This window comes from Pipistrellus kuhlii, unplaced genomic scaffold (genome assembly GCF_014108245.1).
Source record: "Pipistrellus kuhlii isolate mPipKuh1 unplaced genomic scaffold, mPipKuh1.p scaffold_m20_p_78, whole genome shotgun sequence".
NCBI lineage: Eukaryota > Metazoa > Chordata > Mammalia > Chiroptera > Vespertilionidae > Pipistrellus > Pipistrellus kuhlii.
The window spans coordinates 72139-91361 of NW_023425582.1; the positions used below are offsets into that span (position 1 = coordinate 72139).

Consider the following 19223-nt stretch of genomic DNA (forward strand, 5'->3'; position numbering starts at 1 on the left):
ATTTAATTTTTAAGTCTACATTTTTCTTAATAAACCTTTATTGTTCCTATTATTACAAAAGTTCCTCATTTTTTTTTAAGTCTATATTTTTATAAGCTATATATATATATTTTTAAAAAGCATGGAAGCAGCATTACCTGAGAGAAGTAACAGCCGTACAAGGGGAGCCACTTGAGGCCGTCTTTCAGCACGTAGCGCACGTGCCCCAGGGCGCCCTGCCGGATGGCCAGGATGTCCGCCACGATCCAGTCCACTGTGGAGACAGGCCATGAGTGCGCCAGCCACGAGACAGAAGCCCCTCCCCCCACCCCCACCCCCCACCTCTCCCTCCACACACACAGCCGGAGCGCCCCATACCACATTCTCTAAGGGATTTGTATAGAAAATGTTAGATTTGAGCCAAAACCGGTTTGGCTCAGTGGTAGAGCGTCAGTTTGCGAACTGAAAGGTCCCAGGTTCGATTCCAGTCAAGGGCATGTACATTGGTTGCGGGCACATCCCCGGTAGGGGTGTGCAAGAGGCAGCTGGTCGATGTTTCTCTCTCATTGACATTTCTAGCTCTCTATCTCTCTCCCTTCCTCCTCTCAGTAAAATATCAATAAAATATATATTTTTAAAAAGAAAATGTTAGATTTGAATTCTATTACTTTAAATCAACAGGAGACATTTAAAAATATATAAAGTCTGTATTTTCTAATTTTTGTTGTTTAGGGTTTTTTTGTATTTTTGTTAATCGTCACCAGAGGATATTTTTCCATTGATTTTTAGAGAGTGGAAGGGAGGAGGAGAGACACATCTCCTGACCGGGGATGGAGATCAAGCCCACTGTGGTACATGCACTTGACCAGAATCAAACTCAGTACCCTTCAGTTTGTGGGCCAATGCTCTAACCACTGAGCCGAACGGCTAGGGTTAGTTTTTTGGTTTTGTTCTTTTAATATATTTTATTGATTTTTTTTACAGAGTGGAGAGTGACAGAGAGCTAGAAACATCGATAAGAGAGAAACATCGACCAGCTGCCTCCTGTACACCCCCAACCGGGGATATGCCCGCAACCAAGGTACATGCCCTTGACGGAATCAAACCTGGACCTTTCAGTCCTCAGGCTGATGCTCTATCCACTGAGCCAAACCGGTTTCAGTTAGCATTAGAGTTTTTGTTTTGTTTTGCATTTCTTGAAAGGCTTTTATTTCATGAACAAAATGCAAAGGTTACAAACCACCAAAGCAATCCAAAAGCAGGGATAAAGTAAGCTTCTCTAATTCTGAGTCTAGAAATCATGACAAAATGATAAGCAAAAACACGGTTCAGTGTAACTGCCTAGTACTGCTGGGAACTCTGTATATGTTAATACAGCCAACAAAGGCAGGGAAGCCACACCAGTGAGCTGCAGGCAAACACTGGGTTACAGGAGCATCCAAACCAAGGACCTTAGCAGCGGGCAACTGTGCCTGCAGCTGTGCAAAACCCAAGATACACCCAGGCTGCTGACAGCTCTCACTAACAGACGTGGTATCACTAAAGGGTGACAGCAAAAGTAAGAGGCATGAGTGAGTTTATACCAATAATAACTTGCAGGAAGAAAGAAACTGTTAGCTGATCTTTCACAGAAATCCTGAGCAAGGACTCGCCTGGAGCAGGGACGAGGGACAAGCAGTGGGCAGAAGTGGGAAATGGATTTGAGATGAAAGGAAATGACAGAAGAGGGCAAGTGTGAAGGTCAAGACCCCCAGGGCTGGACTTGAAAGTACTGGCTACAAAGCGCCCTGTCTCCTGAGACTGAAAACGATCAGCAAACCCGAGGGGACTGCTGGCGGGCACGAATGGGCTTGGAAAGAACTGGTGAGCTCTGCGAGAGGATTCAGGTCCCAGGAGAGTGCACGAAGAAGCAAACGAAGGGGAACGTTTTAAAAAACACAAAGTAAAAGGCTGTAGGAAATACAAGCGAGTCAGTTAAGGAGGAGTTACCAAGAAGTTCTAGCCAAAGGTCTTCCCCAGTTACAGGTGACCTGTCCACTGTGCAGGCCACAGGCCATGGCCCCTCCACAGAGCAGCCAGGTACCACTCAGCCAGCTGGGACACTGAAGGTGTCTTTTTGGAAAACAATTGTATTAATTATTATAAATCTCTCTCAGGAAGGGAGTGGGGGAGAGACAGAAACATCAACAATGAGAGAGAATCATTGATTGGCTGCCTCCTGCACGCCCTCTTTGGAGATCTAGCCCACAACCTGGGCATGAGCCCTGACTGGAATCCAACCAGGGACCCTACAGTTCACAGGCTGACGCTCTACCCACTGAGCCAAGCTGCTAGGGCTATAAATCTCTTTTTAATCTTTCTTTAACACTTACAAATACCTCTTCCACAGTGAAGTGAGTAAGAAGCCTTGGCATAGTCACACTTACAGGGAACTATAATCAGACTTACGTGATGATGATGGGGATGGGGATGATGATAATTGTGGTGGTGGTGGTGGTGGTGGTGGTGATGGCTGTAGCCGGTGTGGCTCAGATGGTCGGGTGTTGTCCCGCACACCAAAAGGTGGCTGGACTGATTCCCGGTGTAGGCACCAGTGTTTCTCTCTCTTCCTCACTCTAACTGACTATACCAAGGCTTTTCCCGCACTGACCCCGCTCTGTGTCCGTGGAACACCTCCACTGCACTCTCCAGCGTCACTCCCCACAGGCATATCCCGTCCCTTCCTCTCATCGCACCCAGGAGGCAGTCACTGACACATACTTTGATCCTGACCGTGTCTCGGGAACAAACACCACGCTTGTTCTCGCTGTGCCTGATGGGCAGCACGGAGTGAGCCGTGAGGACTGTGAGGGTGTAGCCTGGAGCACATTAGGGTGCAGGCCGAAGACAGACTTGGCATCTCTTCCTACAACAACTAATCCCAAAGTCTGGGGAAGTCGTCAAGCGACTTTCAATACTGAAACCTGCGTGGTTATACTATGGTCCAGGATGCATCTTCCAAACACTTTTGAGAGAAAGTGTACAATTTTACCAAATTTTTTTTTAAATATATTTTATTGATTTTGTACAGAGAGGAAAGGAGAGAGATAGAGAGTTAGAAACATCGATGAGAGAGAGTCATCGATCAGCTGCCTCTTGCATACCCCCTACTGGGGATATGCCCACAACCAAGGTACATGCCCTTGACCGGAATCGAACCCGGGACTCTTCAGTCCCCAAGCCGACGCTCTATCCATTGAACCAAACCGGTCTCGGCAAAAAGTGTACGATTTTAAACTTAGGTAATGTTTGCAAATAACTGTTCTGGGTTATGCGCTTCATCTTTTGAAAATTGTAGTGGAGAAATTTAAGAACTAACTTAAGTAGTCACAAGACACCAGCTTCATGCCATCCATTTTTTATTTTTTTACTCATCAGGGGTATGTTTTCATTGGTTTTTAGAGAGAGAGAGAGAGAAAGGGAGAGCGAAACACAGATTTGGGAGAGGAACATCGATTGGTTGCCTCAGTACTCACTCCAAGCCAGAATCAAACCTGCACCTGGGGTGTGTGCACTGACCGGGAATCGAACCCACGACTCCTTGGTGCACAGGATGTTCCAATTAACTGAGCCACATCGACCAGGGCTGTGCCATCAATTCTGCTCCTCAAATTCCTCTTTCACTATGTTTGTTATTCTCCAAGAGGGCCAGGCAGGAGGCACTAGACATCGAGTTATGAGGTAACACATTGCCTCTACAGTCATGCACTTGGAGCTCTGACATCATGTAATTGAGGTGTCAGAAATGTAGCCACACGCAAATTCTTCCATGTGAGCAAGTCAAAGCTGCACCACTGTTTCCTGAACCCAAGCCAGTGAGGAGAGGCCGCAGGGAAAGCAAGGGCTCCTGGCTGTAGCCGGTGTGGCTCAGATGGTCGGGTGTTGTCCTGCACACCAAAAGGTGGCTGGACTGATTCCCGGTCTGGGCACCAGTGTTTCTCTCTCTTCCTCACTCTAAAAATCAACAAAAAATATATATGTCTGTTAAAAAAGCAGGGCTTCCTCATGTACATTCTGATGTAGCAACAGTTCCTAATTCACATGGGCGCTGCAGAGTCCAGGATGCACTAACCTGACTCAGACCCAACACTGCGCTCATGGTCAGCACCAGCACCACCACCACCACCACCACCACCACCACCACAATTATCATCATCCCCATCCCCATCATCATCATCGGCAGAAGCGTCACCATCACCATCACCATAACCACCATCATCATTGCCATCATCACAATTATCATCACCATCCCCATCATCACCATCAGCAGCAGCATCACCATCACCATCATCACCATTGACATCATCACCATTATCATCACCACCATCACCCTTGCTATCATCACTATCAGCATCAGCATCCGCATCACCACTAGCTCAATCTGAGGGAATCTGAGCATCATGTCTGCCCTAGACCCTACAATTTGTTCTATTTGGTTCAAGGAGCTCTGGTAGAAATAGGCATCAGCATCAGGCCAGGAAGAGAGACTGTTAATAGTAAAAGCCCACTTTTGTTGGGAGAAATAGTCAAAATAAGGACAGCAAGGTGACTTTCTAGGCCAGAGTTAGAAGCAGACCACAGTACTGGGCGCTTAAATCAAATGTAATGAAATCAAATAATTCAGCCAGTCATGTTGATAACATTCACAAAATAAGCAGAGGCTTTAAAACTCCTGTTGCCAGGCGGGCATGGCTCTGTGGCTGAGCATCAACCTATGAACCAGGAGGTCATGGTTCAATTCCCAGTCAGAGCACATGCCCAGGTTGTGGGCTCCATCCCGTGGGAGGGGTGCAGGAGGCAGCCAATCCATGACTCTCTCTCCTCATTGATGCGTCTATCTCTCTCTCCCTCTCTCTTCCTCTCTGATATCAATAAAAACATGTATTAAAAAAAAAACAAAAAACCACAAAATCTCCTGTTAACACTTGGTAGTGTCAACTCATCCTATAAATCAGAGTGTAATCATTAATAAGCTAAGTTGAGGCTAATACATTTCAATTTCTTTCACTCTCTTTGCCATGTCTATGGCAGAAGTGGGAATGAAAGCACAAAGTCATGGAGACGCAGTGGGCAGGGGGAGGTGAGGGCAGACGAGTACACAGGCCTTCCTGATGAGGCATCGTCAGTGTCAGCTTGCTTTTCACCCTCAGCTCCCGAGCACTGCACTTTTAGAGGAAGATGAAATTTAGGAAGTGTACCTCAAAAGCAGTCACAGGTTTGAAGAAGACGTGAAGAGGGCTGTTTTTGAACGGAGCGATTTGGAGGACTAAGGGCTGTAGCCGTGTGCATGTGTTGCTTTTGGTGCTGCACACAGTTTCTAAGAAGTCATCCCTGGGGCCACTTGGGGAGGAGGTCATGCAATCTCAGCACTATTTTCTGTAATTCTTGATAATCCACAACTATGGCAGAATTAAAACTTAAGAGTGCCTAACTGAAAGTCTGCGCTGCGCTTCACTGAGACCCTGTCCTCGGAGGCCTGTGTCGGAGGAACAAGCTGTGGGTAAACATGCACTCGAGAGGCAGAAGGAACGGCGCACCGCAGACATGTACGTCGCACGGCAGACATGTACGTCGGCCCTTTCTGCAGCTCAACCATCAAAATATAAGCGCACACTCACCGCAACCCACCAGCCCTTCCAGACACATTACCTACAGAGGAAGAAGGCACAGACACGCAGAGTGCTGTTCAAAGATGTGGGAGAGGAAACAGCTTATTTACACGCATCGAAGGGAAGAGGCAAAGACGGGGGGAAGTCACAAATACAGGGTCACATAATGTCTGCATTACAAACTCATGTTTTAACAATAACAAAAAAAATTAATTTAAAAATCAACAACATTGCTCTGAATGCCCACGTATTTTCTGTAGAAAAACTTAGGATTCACACAAATGAAATACAAACCTGTGCATTGATGATTTGCTAAATATATTATATTTTCTTTGTGTTTTGGCAAATCTCCATATAGCAATATCTACAAGATAAAACAAAAAAACACACACATTACTTTGATATTTTAAAGCATGTACTTATGTAACATACAAAATAGGACAATCATTTCCAATCACGATGCACACAAACCAGATTTCTCCTCCGAGTCTCAGAGGGCATAAATGGCCTGTGTTTCAAGAGTAGGCCAGGTTAATGGTCATAAAGTGAAAGAAACACAATGGTTTCTTCTGAGCAAAACACAGCAAGCATGTACCGGCTGGACATGCACTGGCACAGCTCACAAGGACCTTCCTTAGAGAAGGCAGGTGCATGCAGTGCGTGGAAGGAGACATGCACGCGCTGTGGAAGCGCAGTGTGCACTGGTTTAAGGGCGGAGCACACAGAACAGCAGTACCCGGGACGTGCGATTTTCAGATGAGATGAAGGTACACATTCAGGAGAAGATGAGGCCTTCGACACCTCTGCATGTCAGACCTTTTGGTTCCCACCTCTTTCCTGGGAGGCCCAGGCACGTCCCAATGTTCACAGCAGTGAAACGCGCAGGGCTGCCCTGACGCTCACCTCGCCCCTGTCCTTGCTGTGGGCAGGCCCCGTGTAAGCCTGGGGGTGGAGAAAAGGTCTCCTTCCTGCACTGCACCAGTCACAGGCACAGCTCCCAAGACTCCTCTGAAACTTGTTTCCTTTTCCACAGGCACCTGCCTCGGGGTGGGCAGGTGAGGAGGAAGTAGCATGAGGCAAACTGTGGGGTGGCCATCTGGGCATCTGTCCCTCGTACCCTGGCTGGCAGGAGCATGGAAAGAGCCTGCTCTGCAGCTGGGAGCTGCCTGGTGCAGGAGGTCAGGAGGTCAGCACTGTCAGGCATGCTGGGCACCCTGAGCAGCACCGCCTGCACCAGGGTCAGGGGGAAGCGTCTGCCAGAACGGGACAAGGGTGGGGGGGGGGGGAACTGCTGTGCCTGGCTGTGTGAGACAACCACTTTTATTGAACACAAAATGCTCACTCAAAACTGCTCGAGAAACAACTCAGAATGCAGAGCACAGATGAGAACCACCCACTGGCCCGCAGACTGCCTGATGCTCTCGCTCAGGGGAATCACTTTTCATTCCAGAAGGGAGCCGCAGCTTCAGAGGCTGCCACACCGGAAGGTCAAGTCACAGGGCCTGGCCTCCACGTGGTCAGTGCCGGTGCAGCCGGCTGGTGGGCCTGGAGGCTTGTCTGCCAGCGGCTCCCCCTGAAACTCGGCCATCCCTCACTAGGAGCTTGAGCAAGGGCCCACCCTCCACACCACTCCTGCCCGGGAACGCACACACTGCCAGGGCACTCACAAGCGTGGTGGGACAGATGAACCTCGCTGCCTGAAAGAGGCCTGGAACATGGAAACCATCCAGACAATGCGACGGCTCTTTTTAAATTCAAAACTGGGGTAAGTGATTAATGAATAAGAACCATAGCTCTCTAGTATACTTTCCTGGAAAAGGTCTCTGATGCAGCCACAAAGAATTTCAGTTTGAATAAGATTGCATATATAATGTATACTCCATGCTTATTTATAACTAGAGGCCCAGTGCATGAAATTTGTGCACGGGGGAGGGGGGGGATGTGTCCCTCAGCTCAGCCTGCACTCTCTTCAATCTGGGACCCCACAAGGTATGTCCGACTGCCCGTTTATGCCAAATCCCGGGATCAGGCATAAACGGGCAGTCGGACATTCCTCTTACAACGCAGGACTGCTGGCTCCCAACCGCTCGCCTGCCTGCCTGATTGCCCCTAACTGCTTCTCCCTGATGGATGCCTAACTTCTCCCCTGCCGGCCCGATTGCCTCTAACTGCCCTCCCCTGCCAGCCTGGTCGCCCCTAAGTGTCCTCCCCTGCAGGCCTGGTCCTCCCCACAAATGTCCTCCCTACAGGCTTGGTCCCTCCCAACTGCCCTCCCCTGCAGGCCTGCTCCCTCCCAACTGCTGTCTCCTGCTGGTGGTATCACCCACAACTGCCTTCCCCTGCCGGTCATCTTGTGTTCATATGGGGGTAGCCATCTTTGACCACATGGGGGCGGCCATCATGTGTGGTGGAGTGATGGTCAATTTGCATATTACTCTTTTATTAGATAGGATCATTTGAAAATTTTTAATGTGCTTTATACCAATGAAATAGGTCACTAGTTACCCAGTAAAAGTCTCCTATTGTAATGCACCCAAAATCTGCAATCTTTTTCTGCCCAGTTTGAAACATCCCACTGATGAGGAAAGTGATGATCCCTTTACCACTAGATGCAAACATGGCTACTGGTCCAATACCCATGTGCAAAAGCAATCACCACACAGCCCCTAGGCGACCTCCTAGCTCAGAGGTCTGACCAAGCGCCACCTCTGTCCTGGGTATTGCTTTCTTTATGGCCTTTTTCTGGGCATCCACATGGGCCATCAGGGAGCTGGCAGGCGTCCCACAGCCTTTCAGCTTGTCCCAGACCATGAGACATGAGAACTCGGCTCAGGGAGTGGGGGCCAGGAGCTGAGAAGCTGACCTACCTGCTCAAGCTGACATGCAGTGGGGCAAAGAACTGGGGACCACACAAATTTCTCACCCAGGGATCCCAAACTCCATCAAATGTTACAAACTATCCTCTGCAAAAACTCCAGATAAAAATGTCAATGAGCAGGTTTCACATGTATTAGAAGCTTACATGATTTTTTTTATTTGGACTACTCACCAAGAGATAAGAACTGGTGAGATAAAAATTAAAAACTTACATAAAAACAGCTTGTACAGAAATACAGAGGAAAACAGGAGCAGAGGGGGCCTGAGAGCACATGAGCCGGCACCCCAGGTACCAGCTGCCTGATGGTGGGCCTGCCGCCCCAGCAACCCCTCCCAGGTAAGCACGCCATCGGCTGCCCTCCTGAACTGCTGTGCTTGGCGTCCCTCTCTTTACTTGTTGGTACTTATCTCACCAGACACTTTTGCTCTTAAACTCACTTCCTTCCATCTGTGTTGCTGAAGTGTGTGGTTTGAGGGCGAGACTATTTTGTCAAGCAGAAACGCTCGTGCCTAGCCTGTGTGAGCACTCAGCACGCTCTCTTTCCCAGTATCACCCGTCATTTCTTTATGCGCCTGGATCCCACCCGGAGGAGAGGCAAGCTGCCTTCCAAATAGCACTCGCACACACCCACAGCCCGAAACTCCTAGCCACGCTCGCTTCCTTGGTGTTCACGGCGAGTTCCCACGGAGATGGAGGAAACAAGCCGAGAGACTGCGTGGGTTCAAATCACAGCAAGTGCAGCATCCTGGCACGCAAACAAGGGTTCTCTGTCCCAGAACCTCCCTTCACGAGGCCGCTGACCTGATTCTGAGGGCGGAGTCTGTCTCCACACCTGACCTAGTAAAGGATGCGCTCAGACTCACCGCACCTGTAGAACCGCTAGACCAAGGCCAGTCAGACCCCATCCTGCCAGGGCAGGCACTGCCTCTCCACCAGCAAGGCCAGAATCCCGCAGGCTGTGCGGCCTTGGCTACAAAGAACATCAAATTAAGTGGTTCTCCATTCACCGCCACGAGCTTACCATCTTGGAGAAGGCAAACGGGTAGTAAGATGTGTGAGTGCCAACAGTACACATGCTAACGTTACGTGTAAGTGACCCTGACACTGAGATGGGGTGAGACCAGGACAGATACGGAAAGACCGGTGTCGAGTTGAAGTAGAGAGAGACAGCAGCCCAAGCCGCCTGTTGCAGCATGGAACCAACGCGGACCTGAGGAGGCTGTGTGCTCACGCAGGTGCCAGTCTCTCCCGGGCACACCTGCACGTCCTCCCGTGGAAGGGAGTCCATGTGGCTCTTCACCACAGCCGCACGGCTCGAATGGCCCACACAGGGTCTCCATCTGTCACAGAGCGAACAAGCACACCCTCCATCCAATTTCCTATTTCACTGTCCACCTCCCTCCACGTGTAAGTGCAACCCATGTAACCACACCACCTCGCAGAATCCTCAGAAAACTGGGCCTGAAGCTGGACTGCCTCGGACCGTATCCTGGCTTGACCACTAAATCGTGAACTGCTTGTGCCTCGATTCTCACATTTGTGACATGTGAAGAACGGTGCTGCCTTGCAGAGTGACGTGACCTTCGTAATAGCAGTGCACAGCATGGTCGCACTCGGAAGCTGACTCCACTCGCCATCCTCTCCTTCTCCCTCCCTGTCCAATCACAGCACCTGCTGCTGCCTCTCACAGGCCGGGATGCCCCACCCTCTCCGCGCATCTGCCCTCCCTATCTCGGAGCCCAGGACAACCACACACCTTCCCAACCAGTTCCTTCTCTGGCTCCAGGCCAAAAGCACTGGCTTCTGGAAGCTCCCAGGCCCCACCTCCCCTTGTGGGCTCACAGAGCACAGAACACAGCCCTTTTCCTGCCACGTCCCGGCCCCCTACACTGAGCTCCGTAAGGGCAAGGCCTTCCACGCTAGTCGCCCCTGCATCAGGTGCCCATCCAGTATTGAAGGAATGAATGAAAGGAGAATGGGCTCTAGGGGCCGTTAGTGAGAAGTTACTACTTATTAATAGTTTTGAATGTCTATTAATATCAACCTCTGCTTAAGAAACCATAGTAATGGGGACTCTTTCCCCTTCCCCATGCGGGAGTCTGTCCTTGTTCGTCAATAAATCTCCACCCTTGCTATAAAAAAAAAAAGAAAGAAAGAAACCATAGTAATAATTACGAAATATTAAAGGTAAAATTAACTTCTAATTCCATGTAAGAAGAGTCACCTCGCCCAGCTCCAATGGCTCGGTGGTGGAGTGTGGACCTGTGAACCAGAAGGTCACGGTTGGATTCCCATCAGGGCACAGGCCCGGGTTGCAGACGCCATCCACAGTGTGGGGCATGCAAGAGGCAGCTGATCAATGATTCTCTCTCATCGTTGATGTTTCTCTCTCTCTCTCCCCCTCTCCCTTCCTCTCTGAAATCAATAAAGACATATTTTTTAAAGAAAACTCAACTCTCAGTGTATTCAGCTCCACAAAAGTGCACAAATTTACGTGAGAAGCAGAATATGTACACAGAATCCCTACCACTATTTTATACTCAAAGTATATCAGTAGAAAAACCAATTTATTTACATTAAATTTGAAATTTTACTGTTATAATGTATTGTGTTAGCATTTGGGGAAGAGAGAATTAGCAAACAGAGCCATTAGAATAAAACACATATTAAAGTAAAATCAAAGGATTCCAGCAGGGGATTTGGGGAGATCATTCTGGATTATCGGAGGGGGAATGGGGCGGGGGGGGGGGGGGGGGGGCGGCTAGGCCTCATGACAAGTGTCCTTACAAAGAGGCAGAGGAGAGCGGAGGCAGAGAGAGGAGGCGGCCACATGACCACGAGGCAGAGACGGGAGGGTGTGGCCGCCAGCCAGGGATGCCAGCAGCACCAGGTGCTGGAAGAGACAGGACATTCTCTGGAGCCTCCGGGAGTGAGGCCCACACACCTCAATTTTGACAGCTGGCCTCCAGAACTGCGAGAAGTTTCTACTGTTTTAAGCCACTACATTGGAGGTGCTTTCTCATGGCAATCACAGGAACTCAACACAATTACCCACTTAAGTCAGTGCTCCCTCAAATAGTAAAAAGGTGTATTCTAATTGCCAGTGGATCTCAAATCAAGAGATACAGCCCTACCTGGCTTGGCTCAGTGGATAAAGCGTTAGCCTGTGGACTGAGGGGTCCCAGATTCAATTCAGGCCAAGGGCACATGCCTGGGTTGTGGGTTCAATCCCCAGCAGGGGGCATGCAAGAGGCAGCCGATCAATGATTCTCTCTCATCATTGATGTCTGTCTCTCCTTCTCCCTTCCTCTCTGAAATTAATAAAAAGAAATATTTTTTTAAAAAAAGATACATAAAACTTTTAAAATCCCAAAGCAATAAATGATAAAGAAGGTACCCAGTTGAGTTCAGTTTTAACAAGTTCCTAGAAGAACCTAAAAAGATAAATCAGAAACAGCAATTTTAGCAATTGTGATTGGAATGTTTTCCTGCGTCAAAGATGTGTGCATGTCAAAATACAATAGTGAAATTAGGAAGGAACAGAACGTCCATCTAAAGTCCTGTGAAACTACCAAGTTCCACTGGGAGAAGGTTTACCTGCCAAGCACACATCACAAATTCCATGGACCCACTTGTTTTTAGCTTTAAGAATTCCCCACGCTGCCTGGCCGGAGTGGCTCAGTGGTCGAGTGTCAACCATGAACCAAAGGTCACCCGTTTATTCCCCAGTCAGGGCACATGCCCGATTGCACACCCAGTATGGGGTGTGCAGGAGGCAGCAGATAGATGTTTCTATCTTTCTATCCTTCTCATTTCCTTTCTCTAAAATAATCAATGAAAACATATTTTAAAAAACAACCAAACTGCAAATTCCATGCATAAAAAAATACTGTCACAACTATTACAAAGCATTTATTTTTTTATACTCAAAATTTAAAAGCATTAAAATGCTATTTTTAAAGAATCTAATTTGAAAATACTTTTATAATGTATATAATTTAATGGTGAACTTCCTTTCATTCAAAAACTTAAAAGATAGTTAACATCATTTTATATAGAACATACAAGAAGATCATCACTGGCCTTGCAATGAAAGCTGATGAACAATTCAAGCAAAAGAAAAAAAAAATCCCTTAGCAAAACAAGCTAAAATTTAAAAAAAAGATTTTTAGAGACAAAGGAAGAGAGAAAACATCAATGTGAGGGGGAAACACTGCTCAGCTGCCTCGTGCACACGCCCCACTGGGTGATGAGCCTGCAAATCTGGGCATGTGCCCTGACCAGGAATTGAACAGGCAACCTTTCAGTGCATGGGACAATCTCCAGCCAACTGAGCCACACGGACCACAGCGCAAGCTAAAATTTTAATAGAAACTTTGCAATGACAAAGTCACTGAGGAAAACTATTAGGTAAAAAATAAGACGACAGAATGTCCATTCTCATCTATCCTTTTCCTTTGGGTTTATATTTTTAAAAAGCTATTTTGAATCCCTCTATTGATTTAAAAGAAAACCATTAGAAATGTTGGAAGTTAGCCTTTTTTATCCAGGAACCCCAGATTCCAGGAAAAAAGACCCATCTCCCCCAAACATATCATGCTCTCTGTTACTAAACCAGTGTTTTTCAACCTTTTTTGGGCAAAGGCACACTTGTTTCATGAAAAAAATCACGAGGCACACCACCATTAGAAAATGTTAAAAAATTTAACTCTGTGCCTATATTGACTATATATAAAGTAATTCTCTTGAATAGGAATCAAATAAACACAAAGAAAGTATTTTATAATTACTTTATTATGAAATATTAAGTAAACAAAATAGTGAAAAATTATAAAATTCTTTTCTTGTCTGCACCTACGGCACACCAGGCAACATCTTTGCCGCGAAACAGCAGTTGAAAAACGCTGTACTAAACCAACAAACAATTCCTTGCCAAAAAATAATGCACAGACAAGAAAACTCTCAGGCCTATATTTTCATTTAATGTCCATCACCTGCATCTCATGGCCAGTGGGCAGTGAGTTCTAGGATTCCTACAAAACTTCATCAAGGGACCCAGGTTTATAAAAGGATGTCTGGCCAAAACCGGTTTGGCTCAGTAGTAGAGCGTCGGTCTGCGGACTGAAGGGTCCGCAGCTGGTCGATGTTTCCCTCTCATCCACGTTTCAAGCTCTCTATCTCTCTCCCTTCCTCTCTGTAAAAAATCAATAAAATATATTTTTTAAAAAATAAAAGGATGGCCGTGAAGTATAATTCAAATGTAAATTTTCAAAGAAACCATGTGCTAAGAACTCCAAAATAAATTGGAGGTCTTTACTAAACAGGGCATGTGGTAAAATATTTTAGAATCACTGTGAAATTTTACCATTGCTTTTTATTTTTTTTCAAGGCCACCAAAAGTTTTGGTTGCCCCCCCCCCAAAAAAATGGGAGATTTCAATTGCTTTTTAAAAATAAGAAACTTGCTAAACAAAAAGTACTTCAGTGTATATTGTACATTATATTGCATAGAACATATTTCATTCTTTGAACAAAAATAAAATAACCAGGTACAGGCAGAATTATTTTTCTAAAAGGTACTTGACTTTGTCATATGCTCTGAGTCCAGGCCAGCTGTCACCTGATGTGAAATTAAATTCTTAAAAACCACACATTCAGGTAAATGTGAAGCGCATAGGGGCGCTTCAGTGAACCTTTTACGAGGCCCGCTTTAAAAGTCAACTAGTTTTCTGGAAGAGTGATCTTTCTCTCCTAGCAAATCAAGATGCTGGTTTAAATGGAGACCCTGACTTCTCCTAATGCCTTTCCCCCCCCAAAAAAACACCACCTACAATTGGGGCAAACTCAAGTCCTCAGGGAATCAACAACCCTTCAGTCTCAACAGTAGCTGGGTGACTGACACTGAGGCTCTCAATGGCAAAAAGACAAAACCATCCCTTCCCTTCCCCTTCCCTCTCCTTTCCTCTCCTGCATGCCAAACCAAGAAAAGGGGGGGAAAGGGGAGTAACTGAATGTAAGAAATAACCAAGAATCAAACTCTTTTTGCAAATTGATAGATAAAATAAAAACTCACAATTGTTACCTTTGTATGAGACTTCAAAGAACTAAATAAAGAGGCCCTTCTACTTTTGTTTGTTGTACAAATGTATCTACTAGCCCCATCTCTACGGAGAAAGAAACAAACGGAAAGAAAGTAATCAGAAAAGAGAGCAGCCCCGCACTGAAGCGGGACTGCGTGGGCAGCTCCAGGCGGGGAGGCGAGCTGCAGGGACCGTGTCCTGTCCCCGCCCTCGGCACAGAGTGGCGCTTCTAGCCACCAGTCTCCAGGGGCTTACACAGCACCCCCTCTCACACCCAACGCCCAACTCAGCCTGCCGCCCTGCTCCCACGGTCTCCCTGCTCCCACGGCCTCCCGCACCCCTCCCTTCGCGATGCACCACGAGGGTGGAAGGGACCTGAATGGAGGAGGGGAGGGGGCGGCGGGTGCCGGCTACGGATTCCTGGTGACCTCGGGGCCTCACCGTCAAACCCCACAGTGAGACCCCGGGACTGCCCCGCCGCGGAGGGGAGCCCGCACACGTGTTCCGGACCGAGCTGCGGGGCGGGAGTGAGGCTCCCGCAGGCCCGGGGTGCGGAGGTCGGCAGGGGTGGGGAGAGGGGGGCGGGGGGCGGGAGTAAGGCCCCTGCATGCCCCGGGGGGGCGGGGGGCGGCCCTCTCACCCACCTGCACGCCCGTGTAGTTCTCGAAGAAGAAGAGCACCATGCTCTGGTAGACGCAGTAGAGCCGGTCGTCCACCGCCTGGTACAAGCGGGCGGGCAGGCAGGCGGACAGCAGGCGCCAGGCGCCCCAGGCCAGCAGGTAGGTGGGCGCCGAGCCCAGCATCACGGCGGCCGGCAGCACGGAGCGCAGCGAGTACATGTGCAGCACCAGCGACAGCAGCATCGCGGCGGCGACCGAGGGCCCTCTGCACCGCGGCCCCGCCTGCCCGGCCGCCCGCCCGGCCGCCCCGCGGCCTCCGCCCGCGGCCAATCAGCGCGCAGCCCCGGGCCGCCCGCCGCCCCGGAGATGCCCAGCCGCTCCGCTCGGGCCTCCGCCCCCAGCCGCATGGGCCGCGCCGCCGCCGCCGGAGGGCGGGCGGGCGGGAGGGCGGGTGCGAGGCAGGCGGACGCGGGCCCTGCGGGCTGGGAGCTCGGGCGCGCGCTCCCCCCGTGACCCTATCCCGTCATCCTGCGCCCTGCCGGGGGCGGGGCTTCGTGGCTACAACAAGAATCCTGATTGGCTGCCCGTCTCCACTCCCGTTGGAGCGGGAGTCCTTGGCAACAACACGACTCCCGATTGGTCGAGGCGGCTGACGGTTGAAGTGCACCTGCCCGCGGGCTCCAGCTTCTGCGCATGCTCCGGAGCCCCGCCGGGCCGAGGGTGGCAGGTGGCGGAGGGCGGGCCGCGCGGGGCGGAAGCGGGCCGGCCGGACCGTGGCCGCGGGTCCGCCGGAGGGGACGCCCGCCTCCGGCCCGCACGCCCCGTGGGCCCGGCGGCGCGCCCGCACCCAGCCGCGTCCTGATGGGAGCGGACCGGTGCGCACCGCACCTGGATGCGCGGCAGACGCCGCCCGGGCGGGGAGGATCGCGCCCTGGGATCCCCCGTCCCCCGCCCCGGGAGGCTCAGAGCCGCCTTCCTTCTCACGCAGCCATGAGGCCGCGGCGGGGCGAGCAGGCGGCAGCCCTTCACATGCCTCCCCTCGCCGTCACTGGACCGGTCCGTCCGCCTCGCCCACTCCCCCCCCCCCCCCCGGGCCGGCCTCGGACTCGTCCTGATGTTTCACGAGAAGCGGCGTCGGGTGTGTGTGTTTGGGGGGTGCGGGTAGTGGTTGTGTGTGTGTGAGGGGTTGGGGGGTCCCTAACGGGCTTGACACCCTCCGGGACCTGCCCGGACCGGCGGGCGGGCTGCAGCCTGGATGCCAGGGCGGCTCCGGGGCGGGACAGGCAGCCTGTCCAGGATGGCGCCCTCAGAAGAAGGCCCGAGGCCCGGAGAGAAACCCGGTTTTCTCAGGAAGCCGGGTGGGTTTATGGGAGGCATTCTGGGAGGTGCTCAGGGGCGGTGGTGGGGCGTCACTTGCACGCGATGGGACAGGCGGTAGATGGTGACTCTGGGGCCCACCAGGTGCCTGAGGCCTCAGGGAGCCGGTGTCTGCACAGCTATGTCCCTGAGGGAAGCGCACACACACCGAGGGGTCCTGGGTTCCATAATGTGACCGGACGTCCCGCTTTTGGCGGGACAGCCCCGATTTTTAACAATTTGTCCTGCGTTAAAACGCCGCGGGACGCCGGACAAATTGTTAAAAAGCGGGACGTCTGGTCACCTTAGGGTTCGATGCCCAGTCAGAGGCATGTGGGGGACAGCCAGTGTGTGACTCACATCATGTTTTCCCCCTAACCTCCACCCCCTCTCTGAAAAGCGACCCCGCAGTGAGGAGTCAGGAAAAGGGAAGAAGCAGCTGCCCGCCAGCGGCCTTCTCCGGTGTGGCAGGAAAGTGGGCTCCTGGTGGCCCCAGAGTTCCCGGCATTAGAGGGAGGGGACTCATGGCACAGTGGGCCTCATGGTAACCATCTCATCGGCTCTGGGACAGCGACAGCTCCTCAGCTGACATTTGAGAGTGGACTGAGCCCAGCTGGCCATAGAAGGAAGGGAGAGGGAATCAGGTGAGGACAGTGGCAGCGTGTACCCGAAGGCAGTGTGTACCCAGGGGAGGCGTGTACCCAAAGGAAGTGTATACCTGGGGGAGGCGTGTACCCAAAGGCAGTGTGTACCCAAAGGCAGTGTGTACCCGGGGGAGGTGTGTACCCAAAGGCAGTGTGTACTCGAAGGCAGTGTGTGTGCCCGAAGGCAGTGTGTACCCGGGGGAGGCGTGTACCCGAAGGCAGTGTGTGTACCCAAAGGCAGTGTGTACCCGGGGGAGGCGTGTACCTGAAGGCAGTGTGTGTACCCAAAGGCAGTGTGTACCCAAAGGCAGTGTGTACCCGGGGGAGGTGTGTACCCAAAGGCAGTGTGTACCCGGGGGAGGTGTGTACCCAAAGGCAGTGTGTACCCAGGGGAGGCGTGTACCCGAAGGCAGTGTGTGTACCCAAAGGCAGTGTGTACCCGGGGGAGGCGTGTACCTGAAGGCAGTGTGTGTACCCAAAGGCAGTGTGTACCCAAAGGCAGTGTGTACCCAAAGGCAGTGTGTACCCGGGGGAGGTATGTACCCAAAGACAGTGTGTACCCAAAGGCAGTGTGTACCCGGGGGAGGTGTGTACCCAAAGGCAGTGTGTACCCGGGGGAGGCGTGTACTTGAAGGTGGCATGTGCCTGAGGGCAGTGTGTACTTGGAAGGCCCACGTGGGCACTGCAGTGGGCCACACAGCTCTGTTTTTTTAACCTAGATGCCCCCTAAAAGAATGCCTTGTGCTTCCCACACACATTTTTAAGTTAAGATCTAAAATTAAAAAAGGGGTATGTTCTGATAAATTGTGCATGACATTTTCAAATAAAGTGGTGACAGATCTTTTAAATGGACCCCTTGGGTTCTAAATACCATGGTGATTTAGTACCCACAATCATCCATTAAAAAATACTCGGGAATTTTACATTGGTTCTTTTTCTTTTTGGAAACATTTTCATTCCATTGAATGTATCTCAATGGAGTATCCTTTTTCCTTCATAGTCTCTTATTAACCAGACTATTTCATCAAGGTTCTCACAGTGGGAATTTCTTCTGGATTGAGCTCTTTCTATTGTTAGCAACATGATTGAATCCATATAGATCACAAAATCTTGTGTGTGATGACTGTAAATAAAAGTTGTTTTTCTTGCCGAGACCGGTTTGGCTCAATGAATAGAGCATCGGCTTGGGGAATGAAGGGACCTGGGTTTCGATTCCGGTCAAGGGCATGTACCTTGGTTGTGGGCATATCCCCAGTAGGGGGTGTGCAAGAGGCAGCTGATCGATGACTCTCTCTCATCGATGTTTCTAGCTCTCTATCTCTCTTCCTTCCTCTCTGTACAAAATCAATAAAATATATATATTTTTTGAAGTTGTTTTTCTTGATATGCTTGTCATAATAGTGCCTTAATTGAAATAAATTGCCTCGTCTCTTGGTGTCCTCCTGGGTGTCACACCTGTCCTCCTGGGTATCATACCTGTCCTGGTGTCACACTGTCCTCCAGGTATCACACCTGTCCTCCAGGTGTCACACCTGTCTGGGTGTCACATCTGTCCTCCTGGGTGTCACACCTGTCCTTTGGGTATCACACCTGTCCTCTGGGTGTCACATCTGTCCTCCTGGGTGTCAAACCTGTCCTCCGGGTGTCACACCTGTCCTCCGGGTGTCACACCTGTCCTCCGGGTGTCACCCCTGTCCTCCGGGTGTCACACCTGTCCTCCCGGTATCACACCTGTCCTCCGGGTGTCACATCTGTCCTCCTGGATGTCACACCTGTCCTCCTGGGTGTCACACCTGTCCTCCGGGTATCACACCTGTCCTCCTGGGTATCACACCTGTCCTTCCAGTGTCACACCTGTCCTCTGGGTGTCACACCTGTCCTCCGGGTGTCACACCTGTCCTCCGGGTATCATACCTGTCCTCTGGGTATCACACCTGTCCTCTGTGTATCACACCTGTCCTTCGGGAGTCACATCTGTCCTCCCGGTATCACACCTGTCCTCTCAGTGTCACACCCGTC

At 50.5% G+C, this 19223-nt stretch overlaps 1 protein-coding gene across 1 annotated transcript in view; it reads right to left on the minus strand.

The window, feature by feature from the left end:
* AGPAT5 (1-acylglycerol-3-phosphate O-acyltransferase 5) overlaps window positions 1-15562 on the minus strand; it is a 38701-nt gene extending 23139 nt beyond the window's left edge. The window contains exons 1-3 of the mRNA XM_036423170.2: window positions 15229-15562; window positions 5922-5991; window positions 138-253 (exon numbers count right to left, since the gene is read on the minus strand). Coding sequence (XP_036279063.1) covers window positions 138-253; window positions 5922-5991; window positions 15229-15447 — 405 coding nt within the window. The 5' untranslated portion in view covers window positions 15448-15562. The remainder of the gene's footprint in view (window positions 1-137; window positions 254-5921; window positions 5992-15228) is intronic.
* Between the last annotated feature and the right edge of the window lie 3661 nt (window positions 15563-19223).